The sequence below is a fragment of the Paroedura picta genome, chromosome 7 (genome assembly GCF_049243985.1).
Source record: "Paroedura picta isolate Pp20150507F chromosome 7, Ppicta_v3.0, whole genome shotgun sequence".
Taxonomy (NCBI): domain Eukaryota; kingdom Metazoa; phylum Chordata; class Lepidosauria; order Squamata; family Gekkonidae; genus Paroedura; species Paroedura picta.
The window spans coordinates 92,895,322-92,919,560 of NC_135375.1; the positions used below are offsets into that span (position 1 = coordinate 92,895,322).

At 43.1% G+C, this 24,239-nt stretch overlaps 2 protein-coding genes across 5 annotated transcripts in view; one reads left to right on the forward strand and one right to left on the reverse strand.

Moving 5' to 3' along the window:
- Positions 1–18,116, forward strand: part of AMBN (ameloblastin) — a 29,994-nt gene extending 11,878 nt beyond the window's left edge. For all 4 annotated transcript variants that reach the window (XM_077345407.1, XM_077345408.1, XM_077345409.1 and 1 more), the window contains 8 exons: positions 604–718; positions 6,052–6,171; positions 8,041–8,283; positions 9,127–9,165; positions 10,602–10,661; positions 11,948–11,992; positions 14,040–14,084; positions 17,138–18,116. In XM_077345407.1, coding sequence (XP_077201522.1) covers positions 604–718; positions 6,052–6,171; positions 8,041–8,283; positions 9,127–9,165; positions 10,602–10,661; positions 11,948–11,992; positions 14,040–14,084; positions 17,138–17,611 — 1,141 coding nt within the window. In that variant the 3' untranslated portion in view covers positions 17,612–18,116. The remainder of the gene's footprint in view (positions 1–603; positions 719–6,051; positions 6,172–8,040; positions 8,284–9,126; positions 9,166–10,601; positions 10,662–11,947; positions 11,993–14,039; positions 14,085–17,137) is intronic.
- Positions 1–24,239, reverse strand: part of LOC143841291 (uncharacterized) — a 188,566-nt gene that overhangs the window by 80,987 nt on the left and 83,340 nt on the right. The gene's annotated exons all lie outside the window — the stretch shown is intronic.

The following is a 24,239-nucleotide window of genomic DNA, read 5'->3' on the forward strand; positions in this document are numbered from 1 at the left end:
TTTGTGGCTGTCTTCTTCATTGGTCCTTAGCAGCAGAAGCTGATGGCCATTAGCAAACCATCCCCAGATGCTGTTGCGAGGCAAGGGTGGACAAGAGTTTTTGTATATTCACTGTCCAGTTGTTGACGCACCCCTCTCTACTCATTTGGAGTGTAAGAGTGAAATGTGCCTCTTGCTTGGAGTTCCCTGATGTCTGATGGCTGTTATTTTTGCTAAATTAAAAAATTAAAAATGTGCAGCCAGTTGGGTGACTTTGGGCTAGTCACAGTTTCTCTCAGAGCTCTCTCAGCCTCACCTACCTCACAGGGGCCCTGTTGCGGGGAGAGGAAGAGCAGGCAAGCATAAGCCGCTTGGAGACTCCTTCGGGTAGTAAAAAGTTGGATACACAAAAACAGCTCTCCTTCTTCTCTGGTTTTATTATAATAGTTTTTTAAAAAAAATATTGCATTTCAGTATAGAATTGACTTGTCAACTTTTCCCAAATGATGTTTCCGGAATGATAACCCCTACTGTTGAGTACCTGTAAGAATCAGCCACACCATCATCTGTGTCAATATGATATTTGTATAGACGGTTTGACTGTGTTCTATATTTCAATTCCAGGGCCAGATCCTCCCCAGGAAACGTTTCCCAGGAATTTCTTGCTCCAGAAAGAATCACAGATATGAAACAATGGATACTTCTCTCATGTCTATTAGGAATATGTTCTGCTATGCCGGTAATTCCAGTACACCTTTACTTATAGAGACCAATACAGTTTTATATCAAAAATTTCAAATTAGAGGAGATACAATGTATAGGGGTGATAGGTTTCAAGAGAGGAACCTCTTGTGGTGCAGAGTGGTAAGGCAGCCGTCTGAAAGCTTTGCCCATGAGGCTGGGAGTTCGATCCCAGCAGCCGGCTCAAGGTTGACTCAGCCTTCCATCCTTCCGAAGTCGGTAAAATGAGTACCCTGCTTGCTGGGGGGTAAACGGTAATGATTGGGGAAGGCACTGGCAAACCACCCCGTATTGCCATGAAAACGCTAGAGGGCATCACCCCAAGGGTCAGACATGACTCGGTGCTTGCACAGGGGATACCTTTACCTTTACCTTTAGGTTTCAAGAACATTTTCCTAGATGGTTATTTTTGTGTGTCAACAACATGGAGTTTGAATCTGTAGCTTTTTTTCTACTAATACAATATTATTCCATAGAATAATCATCAGTGGGAAAGCTTGTTACCTAACTGCTTTTCAGATAAAAGCCACTAGCATCTTCCCATCTGCACATCTTAGGGGGGAAAAGAAGAAATTCCAGTAGATATTTTGTTCTTTCACAGATACTTCCCCGACACACTTGGATACCTTGAAGTATATATTTTGACACTGCCCTTGCAAGTATTATGCTGCAATGTATTTGGAGGTAATTTTTAAAATCCTCTTATAGAGTTACTCTAGGGATTTTCAGTGTTCTCAGTTCCCTAGTTTGTAAGATCCTGTTCCTTTTTTTGGGGGGGGGGATCTGTTTTGCATGTGTTTTGCTTTCTCTGGTAGTCAATTTGATATTATGTCTGTTTATGTCCACCATATCACCTCTCAGATTTAACCTGTGGGGGTTTATGCCAGGTGTAAACCAATGTAACATTGAATCAGACACTAGAGGGAGCAAAACACATGCAAAACAGACATCCCTTCCCCAAGGAACAGGAAGTTCCAAACAAGGAAAATGAGAATGCATAAAATACTAGATCTGTATATTTCAATGGCCTTGTAGTTACTAGTAGATCTGTGTATAAAGAGATCTTTTAGCGCTATGAACTGTGAATGCTTGCCACACAGCTAAATGTCTGGTGTCATTTATCCTGGTGACCTACAAGGCATATAACATTTTATGGCCAATTAAGAGTTTTTTCTGTGGTTTACCCAACATCTTATCATGGCAATCCAATTAAGGCTTGGCAAGAGTCTCTGGGGAAAACATGAACGATTCCACTGCAGACCTGCCCCACTGGAAAAAAGTTGCACACAGATTTTGAACTAAGAACTATCAGTATGCACCTACAACAGTACGTGTCATAGGACTATACTGTGAACATGCAGCATGGATTATTGGTTGAGCTGTCTGAATACCTGGTGATTTCCAGCACTGTTTCAAGCAGAGTTCCACATTTCTGAACCCACTGAATGGTGTAACCCGGCTTGCAGTTGCCCATATAGTTAGGATCAGAAGTGAAAACCTGATGAAGAAACATTTGCAAAGTGACTGTCACTTCAAAACAAGGGTTCATCTGGTTATATTTTGTAATGTTTTTAGGAGTCACGGCTTTGTATCTCTCAGATAGAATTTCTGTAATGACTAGAAGCAAATCAGTTCTATTGCATGTAGGATTTTGATTACCGTTTTCAGGGCTACGGCCAACGTTATCTTCTACAGAAATATGTACTGCAACTCACATTTTCAAGCATCAATGTCGCATGAGAGCATGCTTGTTTGACTGCAAAGATACACAATCTCCTTTTGAGCAGCTTGCATCATGTGCATGCTGTTAATTCTTCAATAATATTAACAGGCTCTTGGCTCATATTTAAAGCCACACTTGTTTCAGCATATATGGGGTAAAAATCATGAAGAACAGAGTAGCAGCTAGGCCTCAGGTTTGCTTAGATGCTGGTCCCCCTCCCCCTCTTTCAGAAGGATAATTGAAATGTTCAGTAGCGTAAGGCAGGGGTAGTCAACCTGTGGACCTCCAGATGTCCATGGACTACAATTCCCATGAGCCCCTGCCAGCAAACACTGGCAGGGGCTCATGGGAATTGTAGTCCATAGACATCTGGAGGACCACAGATTGACTACCCCCGGCATAAGGGATTGAGGCTAATCCTCTCATGTAACTGACCCAACAAACTTTTCACACGGTAAGTAAATGTGACTGTGCCCAGATTGCTTTCTTAAGAGTTAAATCTTGATTGTGTGTGTGTGTGTGTGGGGGGGTGATTTTTAAGCCAGTGGCTCCCCACTGAAAATATGCATCACCTCAGTGACAGAACATTTGTAAAGGCGTTGGGTATTTTCGCATCAAGGTTTTGCTTCAACCCCACATCTGAACTGCATTGGTTTCCCCACTCTCATTTGCCAGTCATTGCTCTCCTGTTTTTTTCCTCCAAGCTTTCCCCACATTTTGTCAGACCAGCTTTGCAGTGGTAAAAAAAAGAAGAAAAAAAAGAGGAAAACATGGGGGGAAAAAACCCAAATGGGATAGCAACAACAGCAAATGATATTGTATGTAGAGCCAAGTCCATGTGGGTGGAAAAGGACAGGAGAGCAGTCATATGGCAGTGGCACTAATTCCTACTTCCAGGTGATGTTGCCACCAGGGTGGGCCTCTCCCAGACCCAGCATGAGTTAAGCCCCCATTGCCCCACTTTAAGGGAACACAGATATTTCCCGCATTCCCTTAGGCGGTCCAGGGACCAACGGAGGCTAGCCCAGTGGAGGCCCACATGGACATAGAAGAGCCAGGCCTGGAAGGTCCGGCTTCCCATCCTATGTAGGCCTGGAGGGGACATAAAATGCCCCACTTATTTCCACAATGCCCCAGAGGCTGAATTGGGCATTTTTCCCCTTGGGAAGGTAGGATTGCATTCTCATGAAACCCCACCTTCCTGCCCCCCCTCCCACACAATCTCCTTCTTGCATGGTGGAACTGTTCTACCCTGACTGCATCCCTTGGGTTGTACAAATCTGCAATTCACCAGTGGTGGCCCAGAGTGGTGCCACTGGTATGGAATATAGTTAAGCTGCAGTGAAAGCCCAGTGTGAAAAAGTCTTTGACACATGACCAACAGTTGTGTAATTATCCATGGTATGGATAGAAGAAACAGAGATATTTTTCCACTTTTTTCTCATAGTGCTATAATTTATAGAATTTCTGCATAACATGTTGTGATAACCACTTGATTAGAAAGCTTTAAAAGGGAATTAAGCAGTTTTATGCAAAATAAGTCTACCATTGCTACTAAGCATAAAAGCTTAATGGAACTTCCATGTGAAGCATGAGTGTATTTCTGAATACAATTACTCGTAGGCAAACTTTGGGGGAAGTGTTTATGCCCTGTTTTTGGACTTTTTGGAAGCATCTGCAAGACTGATATTGGAACTAGGATATTAGAGTAGATGGATCATAGGTGTTGACCCAGCAGGTATCTTATAATCCTAGACATGTCACTTACATTATATAGTATGTGGGAACTCATTCCTCTATTATGCAAGTATACTTTTGAATAATTTCTAGATAATGGAACAGTTTGAATAGGCCAGTTTAGCCCAAGCTTTAGAATGGGAGATCACCAAGAAAGACGAGCTAATACACAGAGGAAGGCTTATGGCAAACCATCTCCATGTCTTTCCAGCCCAAATGTTCATGGATTGGGTTGCAATGAGTTGGTTGCAATTCTCCTCCCCATCCTCTTCCTCCTTTTTCTTCCTTCCAATGGGTTCAGTCTACCAACTTTCCCATATCATGTTGCCTAATTTCCCTCCAAACTCCAGTGCAATCCAAGGGGTTTTTCTCTACACAGTTCCTGTGATCCCCTCCTGCCTCTTTCACTGACAGAAAAGTTGGTAGGAACCAATCGCTTAGCTCTATGAAAATTAGGTTCTGTAATTTAGCTGCACTTTTGTGTCAGCAAAGTATACCATCAGAAACTCAGAGGGATATAAGAATGAAAATATTGTAAAAAAGGAATGGCTGACAGTAACATGGGAGGGTTTTTATTGTTGCTGCTGCTTTTCAGAGGAGTAGAACAAATGTATTCTCACAGGTAACCACAACAATATCCAGACAGAATATTGATAAATTAGTGTCGCTGAAATAGTAAATATACCATTTTTGTGTTCTGTGTTCTTATTTTATACCAATAAAATGGGGTGGAGGAAGAATCATGGTTATTTAAAATAAAACATTCCAGTGATCCTTAGCAACAGTAAGACTCAACAGTCACCAATAATTTCCAAGACAGAAATGAAAGAGGGAAAAGAGGGAAAATAGTCCAATTTCAGCTACAGGGAGTAATAATTTGTGACTCCCTGTAGCTGAAATTGGGCTATTTTCCCTGTGCAGTTATTTGAGGCTGTCTGTGGGATTTACTGCCAAGAAAACATTGACAAGGCAACCTCTGGGTAGAGCCTGGTGATCCCTTGGAATTATAGTAGATTTATAGAGATCAAAAAGATCAGTTCCCCTGGAGAAAATGGCTGCTTTGGAGGGTGGACTATAGGGCACTATACCCCACTGAGGCCCCTCTGCAGACTGTCCACAAGTCTGCAGGAATTTTCCAACCCAGAGTGGGCAACCCACATAAGCCATACTAGCCAAGCTAAAGGTAAAGGTATCCCCTGTGCAAGCACCGAGTCATGTCTGACCCTTGGGGTGACACCCTCTAGTGTTTACATAGCAGACTCAATACGGGGTGGCCTTGCCAGTGCCTTCCCCAGTCATTACCATTTTACCCCCCAGCAAGCTGGGTACTCGTTTTACCGACCTCGGAAGGCTGGAAGGCTGAGTCAAACTTGAGCCGGCTGCTGGGATTGAACTCCCAGCCTCATGGTCAGAGCTTCAGACAGCATGTCAGCTGCCTTACCATCCTGCGCCACAAGAGGCTCTACTAGCCAAGCTATTTCCCCCCTAATTTTTGAAGGCTTTATTGATGTGGTTTTATTTAGAATTTCCTCTTTCATTGGTACACGACCTTGAGGCCTCAATTGGTTAGGGTTAGGGTGCACAATAGGTAAAACTAGTAAGTAAACAAATAAATGCCTATCTTTTTCTTCCATCTCTTTCTCTCTAAACAAATTTAGTGGTGTATTAGCAGAAAAGAATGGACGTAAACAGAGCAGGATCTCTTTGAAAAGCTGTATAAAGATTTGTTAGTTGTGTATTAATTTTGACTCCTGTGTATTTAATTTGACTCCTTGATATTTAGCCTGAATTGTAGCCTGAACTGTTAAGGGCCTTTAAAGTCTGAATGATCATATAACAATAAATATATTCTCTTTTCTTCACTCCTGTAGTATGCGCGGCCGTATACCTATGCTGATCCATTCCACATGTGGATGCACAATTTCCTTCCACCCCATTCATCACCATCATATTGGGGGAAGCGAAGACTTCATGAGCATGATACTCAACAGGTGAGCCATTCTTGCTGTGAGCACTCTAAAAAGCATACAGAGTAAGAAATAGTTTGGTGTAGTGGTTAGGAGTGCGGACTTCTAATCTGGCATGCTGGGTTCGATTCTGCACTCCCCCACATGCAGCAAACTGGGTGACCTTGGGCTTGCCATGGCACTGATAAAACTGTTCTGACCAAGCAGTAATATCAGGGCTCTCTCAGCCTCACTTCCCTCACAGGGTGTCTATTGTGGGCAGAGGAAAGGGAAGGTGACTGTAAGTCGCTTTGAGTCTCCTTCGGGTAGAGATAAGTGGCATATAAGAACTAACTCTTCTTCCTCTTCCTCTTCCTCTTCCTCTTCCTCTTCCTCTTCCTCTTCCTCTTCCTCTTCCTCTTCCTCTTCCTCTTCCTCTTCCTCTTCCTCTTCCTCTTCTAAATTAAGGATGTATGAAGAAACTTTTTGTTAAGTTTCTCCATATTTCCCAAAATGTGTGTCAATTTTCCATCTGAGTCTTCAAAAATATCTTCCGAAATGTTCACCAAGTATTCAATTATTTACATGTGTTTGGGCATTGTCTGAGATTTACAAAAGTTCCTCACTGCAATTAAAATGGAGATCTCTTGGATGAAGGGTAGCCAAACAGAGCCCTCATAATTTTACTGTACATTGACACTCACCACTTGAAAGCTGTGAAGGTTCTGGACCAGTGACCAAGAATGAACAAATTAAAGGTGAAGGTGGAGGTGATGTTGGTTGGGGAGGCAGAATGTTTGGCTGGTGTTGGTCTATGAGATGTAGGTGGGGTTAAGTTCTCTTTAGTAGAACTTAAGTTAGGAATTTGTGGGTGCTCATGGACCCAGCCTTGTTAATGGATAAACAAGTGGGCATCAGCATTATTGCCAGGAGCTCCTTCTTTCAGTTAGCTTTTCAGCTTATTTTGGCTTTCCTGTTCTAGTTATACTGACCCATAACCTCTGGACTAGGCTACTGTTAATATGCTATACATAGGGCTGCCTTTGAAGACGTCTTAGAATGGAAGCTTCACTTGATGCAAAATGTGGCAGTGAGATTCTTGCCTGGAGCAAGCTGCTAAATTGGAACTCATAATTCCAGTGCTTAGTCAGCTGGGATGGTTACACGTTTTTTTCCAGACCAGTTTGCAGTGCTGGCTATTACATTTGAACTGTTCTCACAGAGCAGTTCTCTCAGAGCTCGCTCAGCCCCATCTATCTCCTAGGGTATCTGTTGTGAGGAGAGGGAGGGAAAGGTGTTTGTAAGCAGTTTTAGGACTCCTCTAGATAGTGAAAAGATGGGCATGAAAAAACAGCTTTTCTTCTTTCACGGGTTTGGTATTTCTGAGTTTGCTCTAACAGCTTTATATTATTGTCTTGACTGTAAGCCACACTGAACAGTCTGTAGAGGTGGTATGTACATTTTCTAATAAATGAAACATACATATCGTAAGAAGAAGAAGAAGAGTTGGTTCTTATATGTCGCTTTTCCCTACCCGAAGGAGGCTTACAGTCGCCTTCCCATTCCTCTCCCCACAACAGACACCCTGTGAGGTGGGTGAGGCTGAGAGAGCCCTGATATCACTGCTCGGTCAGAACAGTTTTATTCAGTGCTGTGGTGAGCCCAAGGTCACCCAGCTGGTTGCATGTGGGGGAGCGCAGAATCGAACCTGGCATGCCAGATTAGAAGTCCGCACTCCTAACCACTACACCAAACTGCAATAAGGGTTGCAGCTAGATGTCTTAGGAAGCTTCTTCAAAGTATTGATAGAATTAGTGTATTCTACTTTGCTCTGCTAATCCACCATCTTGGACATAGCTTTCTGATGATGTCATCCTTTTCCTCATGGCTGTTTTATCTCCCATTGCTCCACAGTACGAATATTCGATGCCGGTGCACCCTCCTCCTCTGCCATCCCAGCAAACTCCCCTTCAGCCTCCTGGAATACAAGAGCAGTTTCCCTTCCTACTGGCCAATCAAATCCCATATACTACTAGGCCAATTCAACTCCAGCAGTATGATATGCAGCCACCATTCCAGCAGAAACCATTTCCACAGCCGGGAGGACATCATCCAGTTGTTCAACAACTGCTGCCCCCAGACAGGCAAACACAACAGGTTTGTTTTTATAGGCAGCTGGAATATCAATCCCAAAACCAGGCATACTATAGAGAATTTTCAGGGACTGCTTAAACCAGAAATCTCATAGTTTATGTTGAGGGATGTAACCACACAGCCTTTACTAGAATAAGAGTGTCAAGACAAGATAACTCCTGAGTCTGGCAAGCAGGATGAATCCTCAAGTCTGGCCAGTTGGGGTTAAAATATAGGAAGCTGACCTTTTAGTTAATAAAGTGAACCTCCTGCAGGTGCATTATAAGCTCTATGAGTTAGATCCATCCAGCTTTTCCACTGGTGGTGCAGCGAGTCCCACTGGACCACTAAAAAGGCTATGCTGGAACAAAAGCAATGTGTGATAAGGACTGTCATAAAGAGGGGAATTGAGAATGAGCTGAAAAGGTTGGTTGGATCCAACCCAACTTGTTCAGCTCCAGGAGACTATTTTTAGGACGGCTGCCAACAGTCCCGACCACCTAATGGTGTAGAAGCAGAGCACTGAAAACGGGAATGACTGACGGGAACGACTCTGTTAAATAAGCTTTTTTTTAAAAAAATTGTACCAACAGAGAAGTAATAAGGCATAATTAATATGAGGGATTATAAATCTTCTCTGTGTTGCTTGGAAAATCCTTCTAACACAATTGGAGGTCATTGAGCTTTTGTTCTTCTAAGTTCTTATATGTTGCAGTCCATACATGCACTCCTGTCCAGATAGTTGAAAGACTGTTTTGAGTGCTTGTAGCTTGATGTGTACATTAAGATCAAGTCTTGATTCAGTCTTTATTTAATGTAAGCCTTGTAAAATATGTGGCTTTAATCTGTCTTCTTTTGATAATACAGTTAACATTTCAAGAATACTTCGGGACAATGGGTCAGGGGGTAAGTATGCTTTTTTATGACGTAGCTCCTCAGTGCACTAAAATGTATTGAGTTTGATTTAATGGTGATAAAAAATAAATAAGAGCTGGCACATAGCAATGGTGAAAAATGTGAGGCTGAGATCCACATTTAAGTTTCACCCCAGCTGTGAATTCATTAGCTGGACTTTGGCAAGCTGTTATTTCCTCAGCCCTAAAGCAGTCTACCTTTTCCGCAGCCTTGACTTACTCCTGATTTTCTTGGGAGTTGATCCAAATAAGTGGAATCAATTTGGGCAGCATTCTTCCACACATCTTCACCCCACCATGTATTTTTCCAGTTGTGGAATTAGTTTATTTTCTTCTGCATGGGCGTTCATTATGGAGGATTTTATTGGAAGGGTATTGTAATTGGTGTAATCAGTGGCATTACAGCACCCCCCTATTTTTGTAAAATGACCCTGAAATAGAGATATAATTCTATGGTGTTGCAATGATAGTTTAAGCAAGTTCTCTGAATCCTTGGCTTTTATTTGTTTTAAAAAGTAAGTCTCTATCCTCTTGCCTTGCAGATATATGCCTTTTTCTTTATATCTCTGTGACAGAAGGTGATAGAGACTTCCTTTAAAAAAGAAAGCTAGAGATTCAAATATCTTTTTTTAAACTACAGCATTGTATTACTATTTTAGATCCTTTAAAATTGAAATAATTCATCAAAGGGTGGGGAGAAAGGAGTAAATGATGAAAATCCAGTAATTGTAATGTGGCCTGGAGGTAGGTGGGGACAAAGAAACCCCCCAAAAAACTTTGCATTAGAGAAAAGCTGACTCAGATCAGCTTCCATAAAACATTTGGTTAAAAGTAGTCTCAAAGGAGCCAGGGGTAGGGGGATGGGGAAAAACAAACAAAAAAACCTGAAGTGAAAATTAAAGGCACAAAAATGTATGTGGATAAAGTGCAGCAGGATGGGGCCAGAGCCTACACACACACACACACAAAATCACATGCAGAAAAGGCATAAAATAATGTGTATTAAGTGACCATCGAAACAGCACATTTCTGCACAATAAGCTGTTGTGCAAGTAATAGCTTTTACTAATAGTCTGGTTATTTGTTCCTTTCATTTTCATTTCATTTTCATTATTTGACAAAATGTATATCTCACTTTTCCGCCAAGGTTACTAGGCAGCCAACAAATGAAAATATACATTTTAAAAAACCCACATTTTAAGACTATTAAAACCAACCCAAAGAAATCATATTACAACCAGAGTGAAAGGCTTAAAATTGACAATTAGAATCTTGTGCAGAAAGGAGGGATGGCTGACAGAATGCCAAACAAAACAAAAATATGTGAGGAATAACCTTTTTTGATACTTGTGCATACATTGAAGTACCTGCTCTGTGTCCATTTCATTTGAACCCTCCCTCCACTCTCTTCTACTTCTCTTTGCAAAGATCTATCCCAGTTTGCTTGGAAGCCCACAGGACCCAGTACAACAAGCACAGCAGCGATCTGTAAGTTTACTCTCCAGATATTTCACACACACTAGCCCCAATACAGTCACTGTTTCTAGGTACATTCCTTATGTATCACAGAAGGAGTAGAATCTGAGCCAGAGGCAGCACTGAGCCAGAGGCAGTACTTCCCACCAGCCCTACTGGAAGGGGTGTGTGTGTGTGATCCCTACAAGCTGTGTGGGATTGTTTCTACCTGAAGGGCAGCAGAATACCTTCTTCACAATTTGTGGGGGAGGACAGGATGGGACGCTGCCTTGCCTGAAGTTCCATCACAAGTCTGTCACTGTTATTACTGCAAGCCCAGGTGGCAAATGACCAGGATTGATGATGATGATGATGATGTTATCCGTTCAGTCGTGTCCGACCCTCAGCGATTCTATAGGAAAGTTTTCTCCATTCATCTCTGTCAATGACCACTTCTTTCAGTTGGTTCATGGTCATCTCTGTATTGGCTTTGATCGTGTCGAGCCAGCGGATTCTTTGGTGACCATGTTTCCTTTTGCCAGGATTACCAGATCCAAAATGTGATGAGAATACAGATACAGAATACAGGTAGCAAAGGGGGAGGGGGAGATAGTGTGCTTCAGCAGTGGGTACAGTTGGAGCACTACACAGCACACCTATCTGTTAACACAAGGCTTTTAATGTTAATTCAACCATTAATAAATAAGCACACCCTGTTATACCCTGCTGGGTTAATTCTAAAACCACATCTGCTTAGATAGCTAAACGACTATCTTGGCCAGAAGATGCCCCTCTCCTGCCCTCCCCAAAGGCCAGCCCCATCAATAGGCAATGTACATTCAAGGCAACTAGATTTTGATATGAATAGGATTAACTTGGTCAAGATGGACAGTATTACTCATAATCTCTAAAATCATAATCAGTGGCATGCTTGTATCTATATTACACTACCATGGTATTGATTTTGACTGTCATCATTTCTCTGAAAGAATCCTGGGAAATGTATTCTGGTTCGTTGCTGAAAATTCCTTGTTGAGGGAATGATGTTAACCAACATAAATTGCATAGATAAGGTCTCTTCAAACTTCTTTACATGGCTGTTATTGAGGACCCAAGTGGGCAGTCTGACTGGTCTAAATTGGGTATTTTCTGAATATGCTACAGTTTTAAATTAAAACGACCAGGGGTAGTCAACCTGTGCATTTGCTGGCAGGGGCTCATGGGAATTGTAGTCCATGAACATCTGGAGGACCACAAGCTGACTACCCCTGTCCTAAGCCAAACACTTTTCATTAAACCAATTTCTCTCCTTTGTCTAGATGTATCCCAGTTTGTACTATCTGCCTTATGTAGCAAACCAAGGAGTAAGTATCTGACATTTTGTTACAACTCATGGATGAAATCTCCATCATGGTGATGGTGGGGTGGTGGTGCAAGGACCAGGTGCTGGAGAAAATCTCTGTGTGCTCTGTCCACAAGACATGTGGAATCTCCCCATGGAAACTGACCCATCCAGCATCAGGACAAAGGGAAACCTTTTCCTCGGTCAAGTTTGGTCTTTCTCAGCCTTTTTCCATTGAGAAACCCCTGAAACATTCAGGCTTTGAGAGATCCCCAGAAGTGGTGCAATCATACAGATTATGGTGGGAAGTATAGCTACGTACATGCCTACCATGGCCCCTCCCCCTCCCACCCCCTCCAGACCCATCATGGGCCATTTTGGGAGGGTATGGGTTGGTCAATATGACCAGATATGGTCATATCACCCAATGTTTAACAAATTGAAAAAATATATTAAAAATTAGCGAACTCCTACCCATTCAGGAAACCCTTCCAGGGCCATCAAGAAACCCCAGGGTTTCATGAAATCCTGGGTGAGAATGTCTAGTTTAGTACAATGTTATCCCTCAGTACAGCTCCTTACTTTTATTCCAAGAGGGAAAGAATGGAAAAGGAGACAGAAAGGGAACATTCAGGGATGGTAACGAAGGCAAAACATTCCTGGCCACAGAGTTACTTTGGTTTGCAGCAGAAGAGCAAGATTCAAGTCCAGTAGCAGCTTTAACACCAGCAAAACCAACAAGGTTTCCAGGGTATAAGTTTTTGAGAGTCCCAGCTCAATTTGTTAGATGCGAATCATAAAGGTATCTGACAAAGAAAGTTGGAAAACTCGCTGGATCTTATCTAGACAGCTCACCTGCATTTTGAATGTCCCCTTCTTTTGTAAGTCATTGTAAATTATGACAAAGACACAGAATCCAGGCTGCGTGCCCTTTTGTTAATTTTTTTTTTAAATGCAGCTATTCAAATGTCAATGACTTGTTGTTTACTGAAATTATCATGTCTATGATCAATAGCTACATAGTTCATCTTTTAATTTGAATTTAAAGATGATAATCATGGTCCATATAAGAACTCAACAGAATGCATTATGAACTTGTTCACAATACAGTAAGGTGATCAGATTTTAACATTGGTAAAGCGGAACATCAATGACCAGGGGGGTTCTTGATTTAAAATTTGGTCTATATGGAGCAACAAAAAGTTTCATAGAATGCATAGAACACAAAAAATAATATTGTAATACATATTTTTAAATTTCAACATAAGTACAATTTCCCAGGTACCCCCAGATGTCCCTACAAAAGTGGGAGAATCTGGTCACCTTACTATACAGCAGTTCCTCAAAGTCAAGGAAAGAACGTAACATACAGTTCTTTGTATAGTTCAGTAACAAAGAGATTAGACCAGTGGTTCCAAACCTTCCTAATGCCACGACCTTTTAATACAGTTTCTCATGTTGTGGTGACCCCCACAGCTAGATGCTTTGTTTGGAACCTCCTAAAGTTTTATAAGTGCCCTGCCCGGACACCCATTTCCTGATTTGTCATTCCTCATAGGGCATCCATTTTGTGGTGGTGCCCATTACTCTTCAGCAACGTTCCAGAAGTGCCCAAAAGGTCAACAAAATGGAGTTCCTGTGAGAGAACAGCAGAAAGAGTAACTGGCTCTAGTACATTCCATGGCCTTTGGCCCAGGTCTCCTCAGTCCTAGCCTAACAACTACATGACATTCTTGCTTTATCTACAACTCTTGCTTTATCTATCATGAAGAAGGTTGCCAATCTCCAGCTGAAGCCTGGAGTTCCCTCAGAATTACAACTGATTTAAAACAGCCCACAAATAACAATTCTCCTGAAGGAAATGGTGCCTTCAGAGAGAGGACCTGGGGGCATCACATCTCTGCTGATCTTCCTCCCCTCCCCCAACTCCTCCATTCCCAGGCTCTCCAGAAATTTTCCAACCTCAAAGCTGGCAACCCTCATTCTAAAACAAAGGAGTTTTTCACAGTATGTACATGTGGGCTGAATCAATTATTTCTTGATATATTGTTTGTTTACATATTCCTTAGGCTGCACCTGCAAGATTAGGAATAGTAAGCTCTGAAGAAATGCAGGTAGGTAAAAAAGAAAAAAGGATTTGCACTTCAACTGTGAAAGGATCAGCAGTTTCACTCTCCAGAGATTTCATGCTACAAAACTGAGAGCCAGTTTGGTGTAGTGGTTAGGAGTGTGGACTTCTAATCTGGCGAGCCGGGTTCAATTCTGCACTTCCCCACATGGGTGACCTTGGGCTCACCATGGCATTGATAAAACTGTTCTGACCTAGCAGTGATTTCAGATATATCTCAACCTCACCCACCTCACAGGGTGTCTGTTGTGGGGAGAGGAAAGGGAAGGCTTTGAGACTCCTTCGGGTAGAGAAAAGCGGCATATAAGAACCAACTCTTCTTCTTCTTAAAAAAAAAATCCAAATATCCTGCACGTGAGCTGAATCAGACTGATTTTCCGCCAAAGTATCTATCACTTATCCAGGGAAAGTGTAAGGCTTTGAATCCATCCCAGAGTTTAATTATTGGGGTAAAGTTGCCAGTCTCCAGATGGGATCTGGGGATCCCCTGGGATTGCAGCTCATCTCCAGACCACAGAGATCCATTCCCCAGGAGAGAATGGATGCTCTGGAGGGTGGACTCCCTAGCACTGTACCCCACTGGGGTTCCTGTCCTCCCCTGGTTCCATCCCCAAATCTCCAGGAGTTTCCCAACCTAAAACTAGCAACTTCACCACCCCTACTCCCAGTGGTAGCCAAGGGAGAACTGAAATGATACAACCAAGTGTGTAGAAACAAGATATAAATGCAAAGACTAGAAGCAGCAGATCAGAATGGAAGAGCAAGCACTGGCAGTCTTTAAAAACTGTACCTGCAGAGCAGACATACCTTTCGCCTGAAAGTGTCTTAAGAGAATGCAAATAGTGAAAGAACCAAGAGGGCTTCCTTGCTGTGATGCTGAAAGAAAGCTTTTTGGTGCTTTTTGGTGGCCGGTCGCTTTCACCTCCATTACCATGATTACCATGAGGGCACCAGCCACACATCTCTGAGCAGAAGTCATCTTTAAGGAAGACGTTGTCTGAGACCCTGAACAGACTGACCTGGGCTTAGAATGACATAGGAATCCAGTGAAGTTGACTTAGTTCTGATCTGGCATGCCAATCACTGTGGGTCCCGGTTATGATCTTGCCTGCAGTGCTCTGAAGCAATTGAGTTTCCAGCATTCAGCATCAGCAGCAACCAAATAGATGGCATTACAGCACTGTAACCACAATATTGCAGAGTCATTCTTTTTACCTCTCATGCTCCTGATCAGCTCATCAAAGCTGTCCTCGGTAATCATACTGGGACTGGTTGCACAGGTCTGGCTTTTGGATATGTCTTTTTTAGCACAGGAGGTCAAGTGCATGGCCCAGGTGGATAGCTCCTATAATGACGGAGACAAGTCATTGTCTATGAATAATTGCATGATGGGCAGCGTGGAAGCCCCCCTGCTATTGAAAGGATAGGGCATCCTATGTAGCATCCCTAACTGAGGAAGAGAAATAAGGCTTAGAAGAAATGTAGTTTGTCCCCCTCCCATTTGGACTCCTCACATGCCTGCATTTGGCACACTGGCTTTTCCATTATACTCTCCCATACCAATGAGGTTTTTTGTATTGTGGAATCAATGAGATCCATGTTTTAGTTACCTCATTTCTACTGATTGAGCTATAAAGACTGAAATTCAAAATGAAGAAAGCAGAGAGAGGCTGCTAAGATGGGCATCCTATCAAAGAAAACTCAGGAATTGATTTAAAAGCTAAAAGAAACATGAATGGCATGCCAAGGAGTTCTAGGACCAGAATAGAAGAAGTAAGACCGGCCAATCCAGACACCAATAACCCCTTCTAAACTGTATTGATGTCTACAGGAGAGATTATCAGTGTTATCCTAAGCAGTGTCCTAAGTGCTGCTCTTCTAACCCGACGGAAAGTCTTAGAAGGGCATAACTCTACTTCACAGGGCACTATTAATCACAAGCTTCATTCTCCTGTTGAGAATTAGGAGATCTAAAAGTGCTCAACTTTACTAGTTTGTTTTTTTTGCAGAGGGTTTCCTCGATTGCTGCTATTGATTTTTGCCATTTATGCAGTAGAACAACGCAATAAGTATATGAATTTAGAGGGGAATGGAACTAATTTGGCCATCCCTACCTAGATGTGGCCCCTTTTTGCAGGTTTTGAATCCGTTCATTGCATTCTATTCATTGCATTCATGAATCAGTTATTCATCCCGTGAATGAAATACACATTCTCTCTGTGCTAATCTGCCAGGGAACTGTAGGTTATATCAAATATGTGCCAGACATCAAAATGACAACCACATTTCTTATTCTCCCTTTTACTCGATAAAGTCTAGGACAATGTATTCCTGTCCTGATGTCACATTGTTGTGTGTTTGCTGTCCTCTGCCAGAAAATGATACACAGCACAGGGAGGAAAGGGCATCATATGGTAACAGCAGCACAAGCTTTCTCTTTTCCTGCTGAGGGCAAGTTCCATTGCCTGCCTCCATGCCAGCTGCTGGTGGAAGAAAAATTAAATGAAAATCACCCTTAGCGTGATGGTGTTATGTCACTTCCAATGAAAACCCAGAAGTGACACTCATGTCCTTCTGGGAATCAATGGGAAATCTATGGCACAATTTTTGATGATTCCTAGAGAGGTATGATGTCACTTCCAGGCATGATGTTACTTCAGTGCAGGATCAGCCTCAGGCATCCAGTATAAGTATCTGTCCAGCCACTGCTTGAAGAGTGTCTGTGAAGGAGAGCTCACCACCTCCTTAGGTTGGTTACTAGATGTTGGATGCCAACCCTAAATGATATGGGGACGGGGGGGGGGGGAGGAGGGAATTAAGCACACAGCATTTTCAATGGCGGACACATATTTAATTGCTCGTATAGAACTCTCCTGGGAGCTCTAACTTTCTGCCCATATTGCAAAGGCTGATACAAGCAGGGGGGGGGGGAACAGGCTTCCATCTTGGATAAAATACTCATTGTTCCCTGACAAGTAATGTTAAAACAAAGAATTTGAAATACTTGTGATAATTAAAGATGTTGAAATATTTTTCCAGGGCGGTGGGCTTGGGGCACCAGCCTATCGTGCCATGAGCCCGGATCTCTTTTCTATGGGTGCTGGATTTGGAAGTCCACCGCAGAACAGACTAGGTGGGCCTGGTGACTACACTGTAGAAGACGATCAGCTTGGAATAACAGAACAGCCTGACGTTCAAGGAGGAGCTAAACAGGCCGCTAACCCCGGGAACAGCGTCATCTCCATAAACGGCAACCACCCAGGAGGCGCTCTGTCCAATAGCAACTTGATGAACCCTGCTGGGCAGAGTAAAGGACCTGCAGGCATACCCCAAGCAACTGTAAACCCACTAGCAACTCAAGGACTCCCCGACAGCTTCATCCCTTTTGAGGCTGACACTCCTATGCCTCTGGATCCCACCATGTACCCTGATGCCATAGACACCCCCCCGGCAGGCAATGAGGTTGGGAGGCCACAGATAGGTTTAGATGGATGGCATTTTCAAGAACCCTGAATAGCCCATAAGGAACATGCCAGGCCTGTGTATACCTTTCAGAAGTTATCTGTGCTTGATGCGCTGGCTTAGAAGGACCATTAATCTTCTGTTGAATGAGCACCAAAACATTAACATGTGCTAATATAAATACATGCAGCTTGCAGCAGCGATGATATAACCTTTCTTTCGTGTTGTACGTTTTGCATTTGGAAAAGCATGGGAGGTGCCAGATGATGGATGGCTAAAAATCTATTTGGAAAAAAGTTTCTCAACTAGTGTTGTATGCTGATGTTTTGTTCCTTCGTGTATGCCCCTTTAGCTTTCATATGCTTTAAGCCCTTGCATGACTGCTCTTTTGAATAACGAGTATTATTTATGAAAGCTTTTGCTTTAGAAGCCAGAAATGCTCTCAAGGTTTATAAGCTGTTTCACGAAACTGGTGTTTATGGTTGATACGTGTCTCCGACTCTGATTCGATGGCACGGTGCATTGGTTTACTTAGGCAGTGTGCAATAAAATAAACCATTATTTAACCATGTTAATGTTTCTGTTGCTCTTTTAAAAACACATAAAGAGTTTTGATTATTTAAAAAGGCCAGGACATTTACCAGTCCCTACAATTTGCAAATGGGGCTTCTTGAACGCTTCCTCCCCTGAACACTCACTATCATTAGACCAAAGTTTTTGAGTGGCACCTTGAAGACCAACAGAGTTTGATTCAAGGTAGAACCATAATGGTTGAGAAAATTCTGTTTCACTGTATCTGAAGAACTGTTCGTGCACATGAAACATTTTATCCAGAATCAAACTTTGTTGGTCATAAAGTTGCCACTGGTCTCCAACTTTGTTCTGCTGCTTCAGACCAACATGGTGCCCACCTGAAACTCTCCCTACTTTACCCTACATGCCCATTCCGATCCACTTCTACATTTTGCTAGTTGGCCTTTTTGAGAAGGAGTGGAGTGGAGGGGTGGGGAGGATGAAAGCTGAGATCCCAACTCCTCTCCTGCATATTTTTACAGGTGTCAAGCCCTTGCATACCCCTTTTCAACATAGGAATGCCACCCTCCAGATGGTACCTAGAGACCCCCTGAAGTCACTGCTGACTTCCAGACTGCATAGATCAGTTCCCATCGAGAAAATGGCTGCTTTGGAAAGTGAACTCCATGGCGCTGTACTCCACCAAGGTCCCTGTCTTCTGTCCTCCCCAGGCTCCATCCCCAAATCTCTGAGTTTCCCAACCTGGACCTGGCAACCCTTACCTCCCATGTCACCGTCAGTCACCAGGGCAGATCTGGCAACCCTAATCCACATCTAGTTTTAAACCTGGGAACACCAGGTAATATTTACCCTTTGTGGGTCCAAATTTGGCTCCAGGTTCACATGTGGATACTGTGATATGGTGGGTCAGAATAAGTTCTGTCTAGTTTTGCATTCTAATAATGCGCACACATTTTTAATTGTTTAAAACTTGATCTAGGGTTTCTTTGTTTCACTCCCCAGTATAAATATATGCCTGCACAATTTGTGTGCCAGTAGAATTGCATGAAAAATAGGCCTGTTTGTGTTGCCCTCACAGTCACTCCATCTCACAAAGAGTAACACATATTTGGAAAATATATAGAAAAGGGATACCAAAAGGTTTGGATTGGAGTGCTTAACATACAGTGCAAATCTAAAGAGTCTTGGGCTTTGAAAATGAATAATACGGAGAAAGAGAAAAGAACATTCCACTATCTCATAATGCTAAAATTTAGAGGTGCCCAATGAAATGGATATGCAGAAGATTCAGTGCAGAAGTTCTTTGCCCAACAGAGAACTGATGGAATTCCTGCCACAAGAAACAATGCTGGCAATGCATTTTAATACAGAGCTAGCCAAATTCATGAAGAACATTGTGGGCCCTTCCCCCAGCTTGGTGCTGGGACCAGTTTTCTGCTTGCTCAACTTACTCCTGATTTTCTTTGCCATTGATCTACGAACGTTGGAATCAGTCTGGGCACGCTTCTTCCACACATTTGCCCTCCCTCTGCATTTTCACAGTTGTGGAGTCAGTGTTGTTTCAATGGAGGGTGCTGTTGTTGGTGGCATCACAGCACCAGGCCTGTAGCTACAGGGGGGCTGACAGGGGTGATGCCCCACCCCAAACATGCCCTGCCCCACCAATCAACTTTCATCTTGGTATAGGAGAAACCTAGACCCAGGTCCCCTTCCACATGGGGAGGCTTCCTATTGGCTGGCTGGACCATGCCTCTTCCCTGCAGCGGAGTCTCTCTTGTGCCATGCTCTGGGCTTGAAATATTTGCTGCTTTGAAAGCCTCCTACTCAGCTTCTACAGTTCACCTCTCCTGCAGCCAGCCAGCCAGCCAGCCAGCCTCCCCCACCTACCACATGCTACAAGGATGCTCCAGGGCCTGGGGGACAAGACTTTAAGCAGCAGCTGGACAGATACTCATCATGGATGCTTTAGGTTGATCTTGCATTGTGCAGGGGGTTGGTCTGTATGGCCCCTTCCAACTCCATGATTCTCCGGTTCTATTTTATGATTCTATGAACTAAACTTTTAGCTGTGGCTTGCTACTCAGTCTTTGCTGTTAGTGGTGAGACCACTGCCTAAGGTTGCATCCACAGATGGTTGGATATAGCAGTGACTTAAAACTGGATTTTTCTATGCCCACAAGTCAATCCACTTGACAATCCACAACAGTGCACTCTCCAAGGATGTGTGGTTATACTCTAGAATTGATGCATTAGAAGCAATGCCACTGGCTCCTTAGACTCTGAAACAGTAATGGCTAAGGGAAGTTTTGTCCCTATGTTCTGGTTATTTCCATTTGTATTTGGCCCTGAATCAAATGTAATTTCACATGAACATAATACACACACACACACCAACACATATGCACTGGTTCTTTCTTGTTCAATTTTTTTGTTCTACAGAGGCCTTTTACATGCTACCTGTCCTCATCATGTTCTTAACTGCTTTGTGTCTCAGGTGCATTACCCAAGATACATAGTGGCTAAAATATACATGCAAGCTATTAAGTACTGCACTCTCCTGTTCCCATTTAGTGCTGACGTGACCCCCATATCACCTGTTCAGTTATTTGTGATATATAGCCATTTCCATAAAACAGCATTTAATTCATAAAAACAATAAAACAACATTCCCCATTACTATCACGTTAAAGCCTACTAAACAGTAGGCAATACAGGTCGACTGATGGTACATGTTATTCACTGATGTTATTATTTCCAGATCTAATTTCTGGATATTGGTTTCCATGGGGAGCGTGGTTGTGGAGGGGAGCTTGGTTCTAAATATTATTACAGGAATTCATTCATTCGCCCCAAACAAATGTCAGCTGGAAGAGCTCCGTTTTACAGGCCCTGCAGAACTGAGACAGCTCCGACAGGACCCTCAGCTCTTCCAGGAGCTCCGTCCACCTGGTAGGGGCCAGGACCAAAAAGGCCATCGCCCTGGTTGAGGCCAGACCTACCTGTCTTGGGCCAGGGATCACCAGCCTGTTGAAAATGGCAGAGTGCAATGCACTTTGGGTGGTATATTCAGTTAACCTATTTCCTCTATCAATAGTTAATTTGGTGGTTGGATAGTTCTGATTGTTCCTCTCTCTCCTCCTATATAATAATCATTGGTCTGCTAGCCAAGGCTAATTGAGCAAGGTCAATGATCCTTGTTCCGACCACTCTGGCCTTCTGGCTGGAAACCATAAGAAAAAGTGCTTTTCAGCAAATGCATGTCTCTCGCTTATAGTGGACATCAGAGGCAAATTCCCCAGTAGTCAGTCCTGCACATGCTAGAGGCGGCAATCACATTCCAACTCTGTGTGGTGCATTTTCCTTACATGATCCTTCCTTTTACCCACTGAGTAAAGAATATTGTTGCTCTTTGACAGAATGCCAGTCATTTTCAGTGGTATGATCACAAAAGTCCTGTGAGGAAGATTTCCCTCTCTCTACACTGACAAAAAGTTGGAATCAGTTTACTCCTGTCCATGTGGGTAGCTGTGTTTGTCTGAAGTAGCACAACAAACATTTATTCAAGGCATGAACCTTCAAGTGCATAAACTCTTCTTCAGACTAAATCATAAACATACAGATATAAGGCAACAGTAAAGTGTGCAAATTAGTAAATTGGGTCACAATATTGAGCCATATTATGCCATTTGATATTGCTTAGCTAAAACAGCTAATCAATCCTTTTGAGTTCAGTTGTAGTTCACAAAAACATTGGAGAAATAAAACTGTCCATGATAGTAATCAATGGCAGACACTTTCCCAGTTGTGAAAAGAAATAATTTAAAAAGACTAGTTGCTTGCCCCATATATCTCCATCCAAGCCATGAGTTTCTTTAATCCATGTGATTGGATTGAAGTAACTCTTTTCAATAGACACTTTGGGCAAATAAGGGTACAGTCTGTGGAGCCTTCTCCAAACAATCAATGTTTAATCTTGTTTTGGTGTACAATAGCGCAATAAAAAGACACTGATGCTAATTTCAACTGACTGTCAATATTTTTTATGGTAGGAGTTTGGGGATGCTGAAACTGTGGAGATATTGTTAAAACTGTGAACATGTGAGAATGTTAAGAATAGATAGGGGTCACCATAACAAAATGAGGGGAGAAATCCCAAAATGGCTGCCATGGAGCTTGGGTCCATTGGAAAGTTCAACAAAACATTTGGCCTTCACAAACCAAGCATCCCCTCATGATAAAGGCAGCTATTTCCAAAGGCTCTTTTGGAAGACCTCTTACTCCAGTGAAGTGGCTTTAAGGAAGAGATGCTTTGAGCAAGACACAGGTGAGTACCAAGATATACATTGGCAGGTGCCATGATGTCCATGGTCACTGATCACAGGCATAGTGAAATGCAATTCCAACTCTGGCAACCAAATGACATCACTTGTTGCTGTTGAGCATGTTCCATTGAGCAATAAAATACAGCAAATGATCGCTTCTGTTGTAGCTGCGGTTTCAATCAGGTATTCAGCTTAACTATCTACATCATGGGCAGCGCCAGTTCCAGATTTTCAGGGGGGAGGCATGCAAGCATTTGTCAGTACACTTTGCCCACCAGGCAATCATGTCCTCCTTCCCTCCAACCCAACTGCATGCCTCCCACCTTCATGCATCCTTTCCTTGTATGCTCACAAGCCGATGTATTCCCCATGCTCACAGTTGCCTGCAGCCCTTTCCACTGCTGAACTGGCCCTGTTTTATGCCAGGTCCTTTTAGTGTTTAGTATCAGCAATTCAGAAAGCTGTGCAGTGAGAACATTACAATACCCTATGTGAGAACACCAGAACAAAATGGCTGCTGAGGAGGCCTCAGGTGAGGGGTATTGCAAGCCAAACCCTTCTTTTGATGGAAACAGTTGTTTCCTGCTGATACAAAGGGGGTGCCTCCTAGACTTTGGAGAAAAGATGGAAAGAAGGAGATGGAAGTCAAGAAATCCATTGGCTATTCTCCTCATCTTCACGTAGAAAGGAAATATCAGCAGTGGTGGGCAAGTTGTCTGATGAACCGTTTATGCACTGAGAACTTCACTGCCCCAGCTCCCATCCAGGAGCACAAATGCTCCCCTGTGTGGGTGCAGGAAGAGGTGGGACAACCTGCTACGACTAAAACTCCAGCCTGCAGCCCAGCATGAAACCTCCAGTGCATAAACGGTCTTGATGAAGCCTGCCTGCCACCAGGGGCAGAATGGCCCTTTAGCTTCCTCAGAAAGGTTCTGAATGGCAACTGGCAGCCAGGATCAAACCGAGCTCAGAGTTGTTCAGCTCCCATTTGCTCCAGGGCTGCTTTAATGTGGTAGGCCACTCCTGCCTGCCACTGCTGACCTTCACACCAAGTATTCCTCCTCGCTCAGCTTCCAAGCAACCCAAGGCTTTCTTACAAACGACACACTCAAAGTTACTGGATTTGTCAACGCCCTATTTGTGTACCAGTTCCCGAGGCCTGTTCTGGCTTCCCAAAATGCTGCAATCGGAATTGAATGTGAATTGCAGGGGGAGGGGGCTTCCCACTTGAAATCCACCCCGTTTATCAAATGTGAGACAGCGCACAGTGGTGATTATTTAGCCAGCCCTCTTAAACCCTTGCAGACAAAACACAGTGCAGGTTCACTCTTTGAAAATGCTTTATGGTTTGTAGAAAGCGTACTTTGCAAAGGACGGAAACAAAGAGAACTGAAAGGCAGAGCTCAGACAGCGGTCAGGCAGCACCCAATCTGCAGAGCCTGAAAGGAATAATCATGACATATGATGTTTATGTGACTCCTGCTGATGCTTTCAGTCTCCTCCTTTCATCTTTCATTACTGTTCAGCGCCTTTCTGCTTCCCTTTGCTTTTGGGCGGATAATTCCATACCAAAGCGCAGCAAGCAAGAGGGGGCTTAGGCTGTGGAAATGCATTGTATGCAAAGATTTTTCGCCACCCGCTCAAGGTCGGAGTGGATGGGCTTGTTTATGTAAGGGTGTTTTTCACACAAGCCGGCAACGCAAAATGATATACTTGAATAATATCTGTCTAAGGTGCATGCTGCAATCATCCCATTGAACTCATGTCTCTTGTTCTGTAAGATTAGCGCAAGAATACCCCAGAGGTTGGGACACAACGGATTG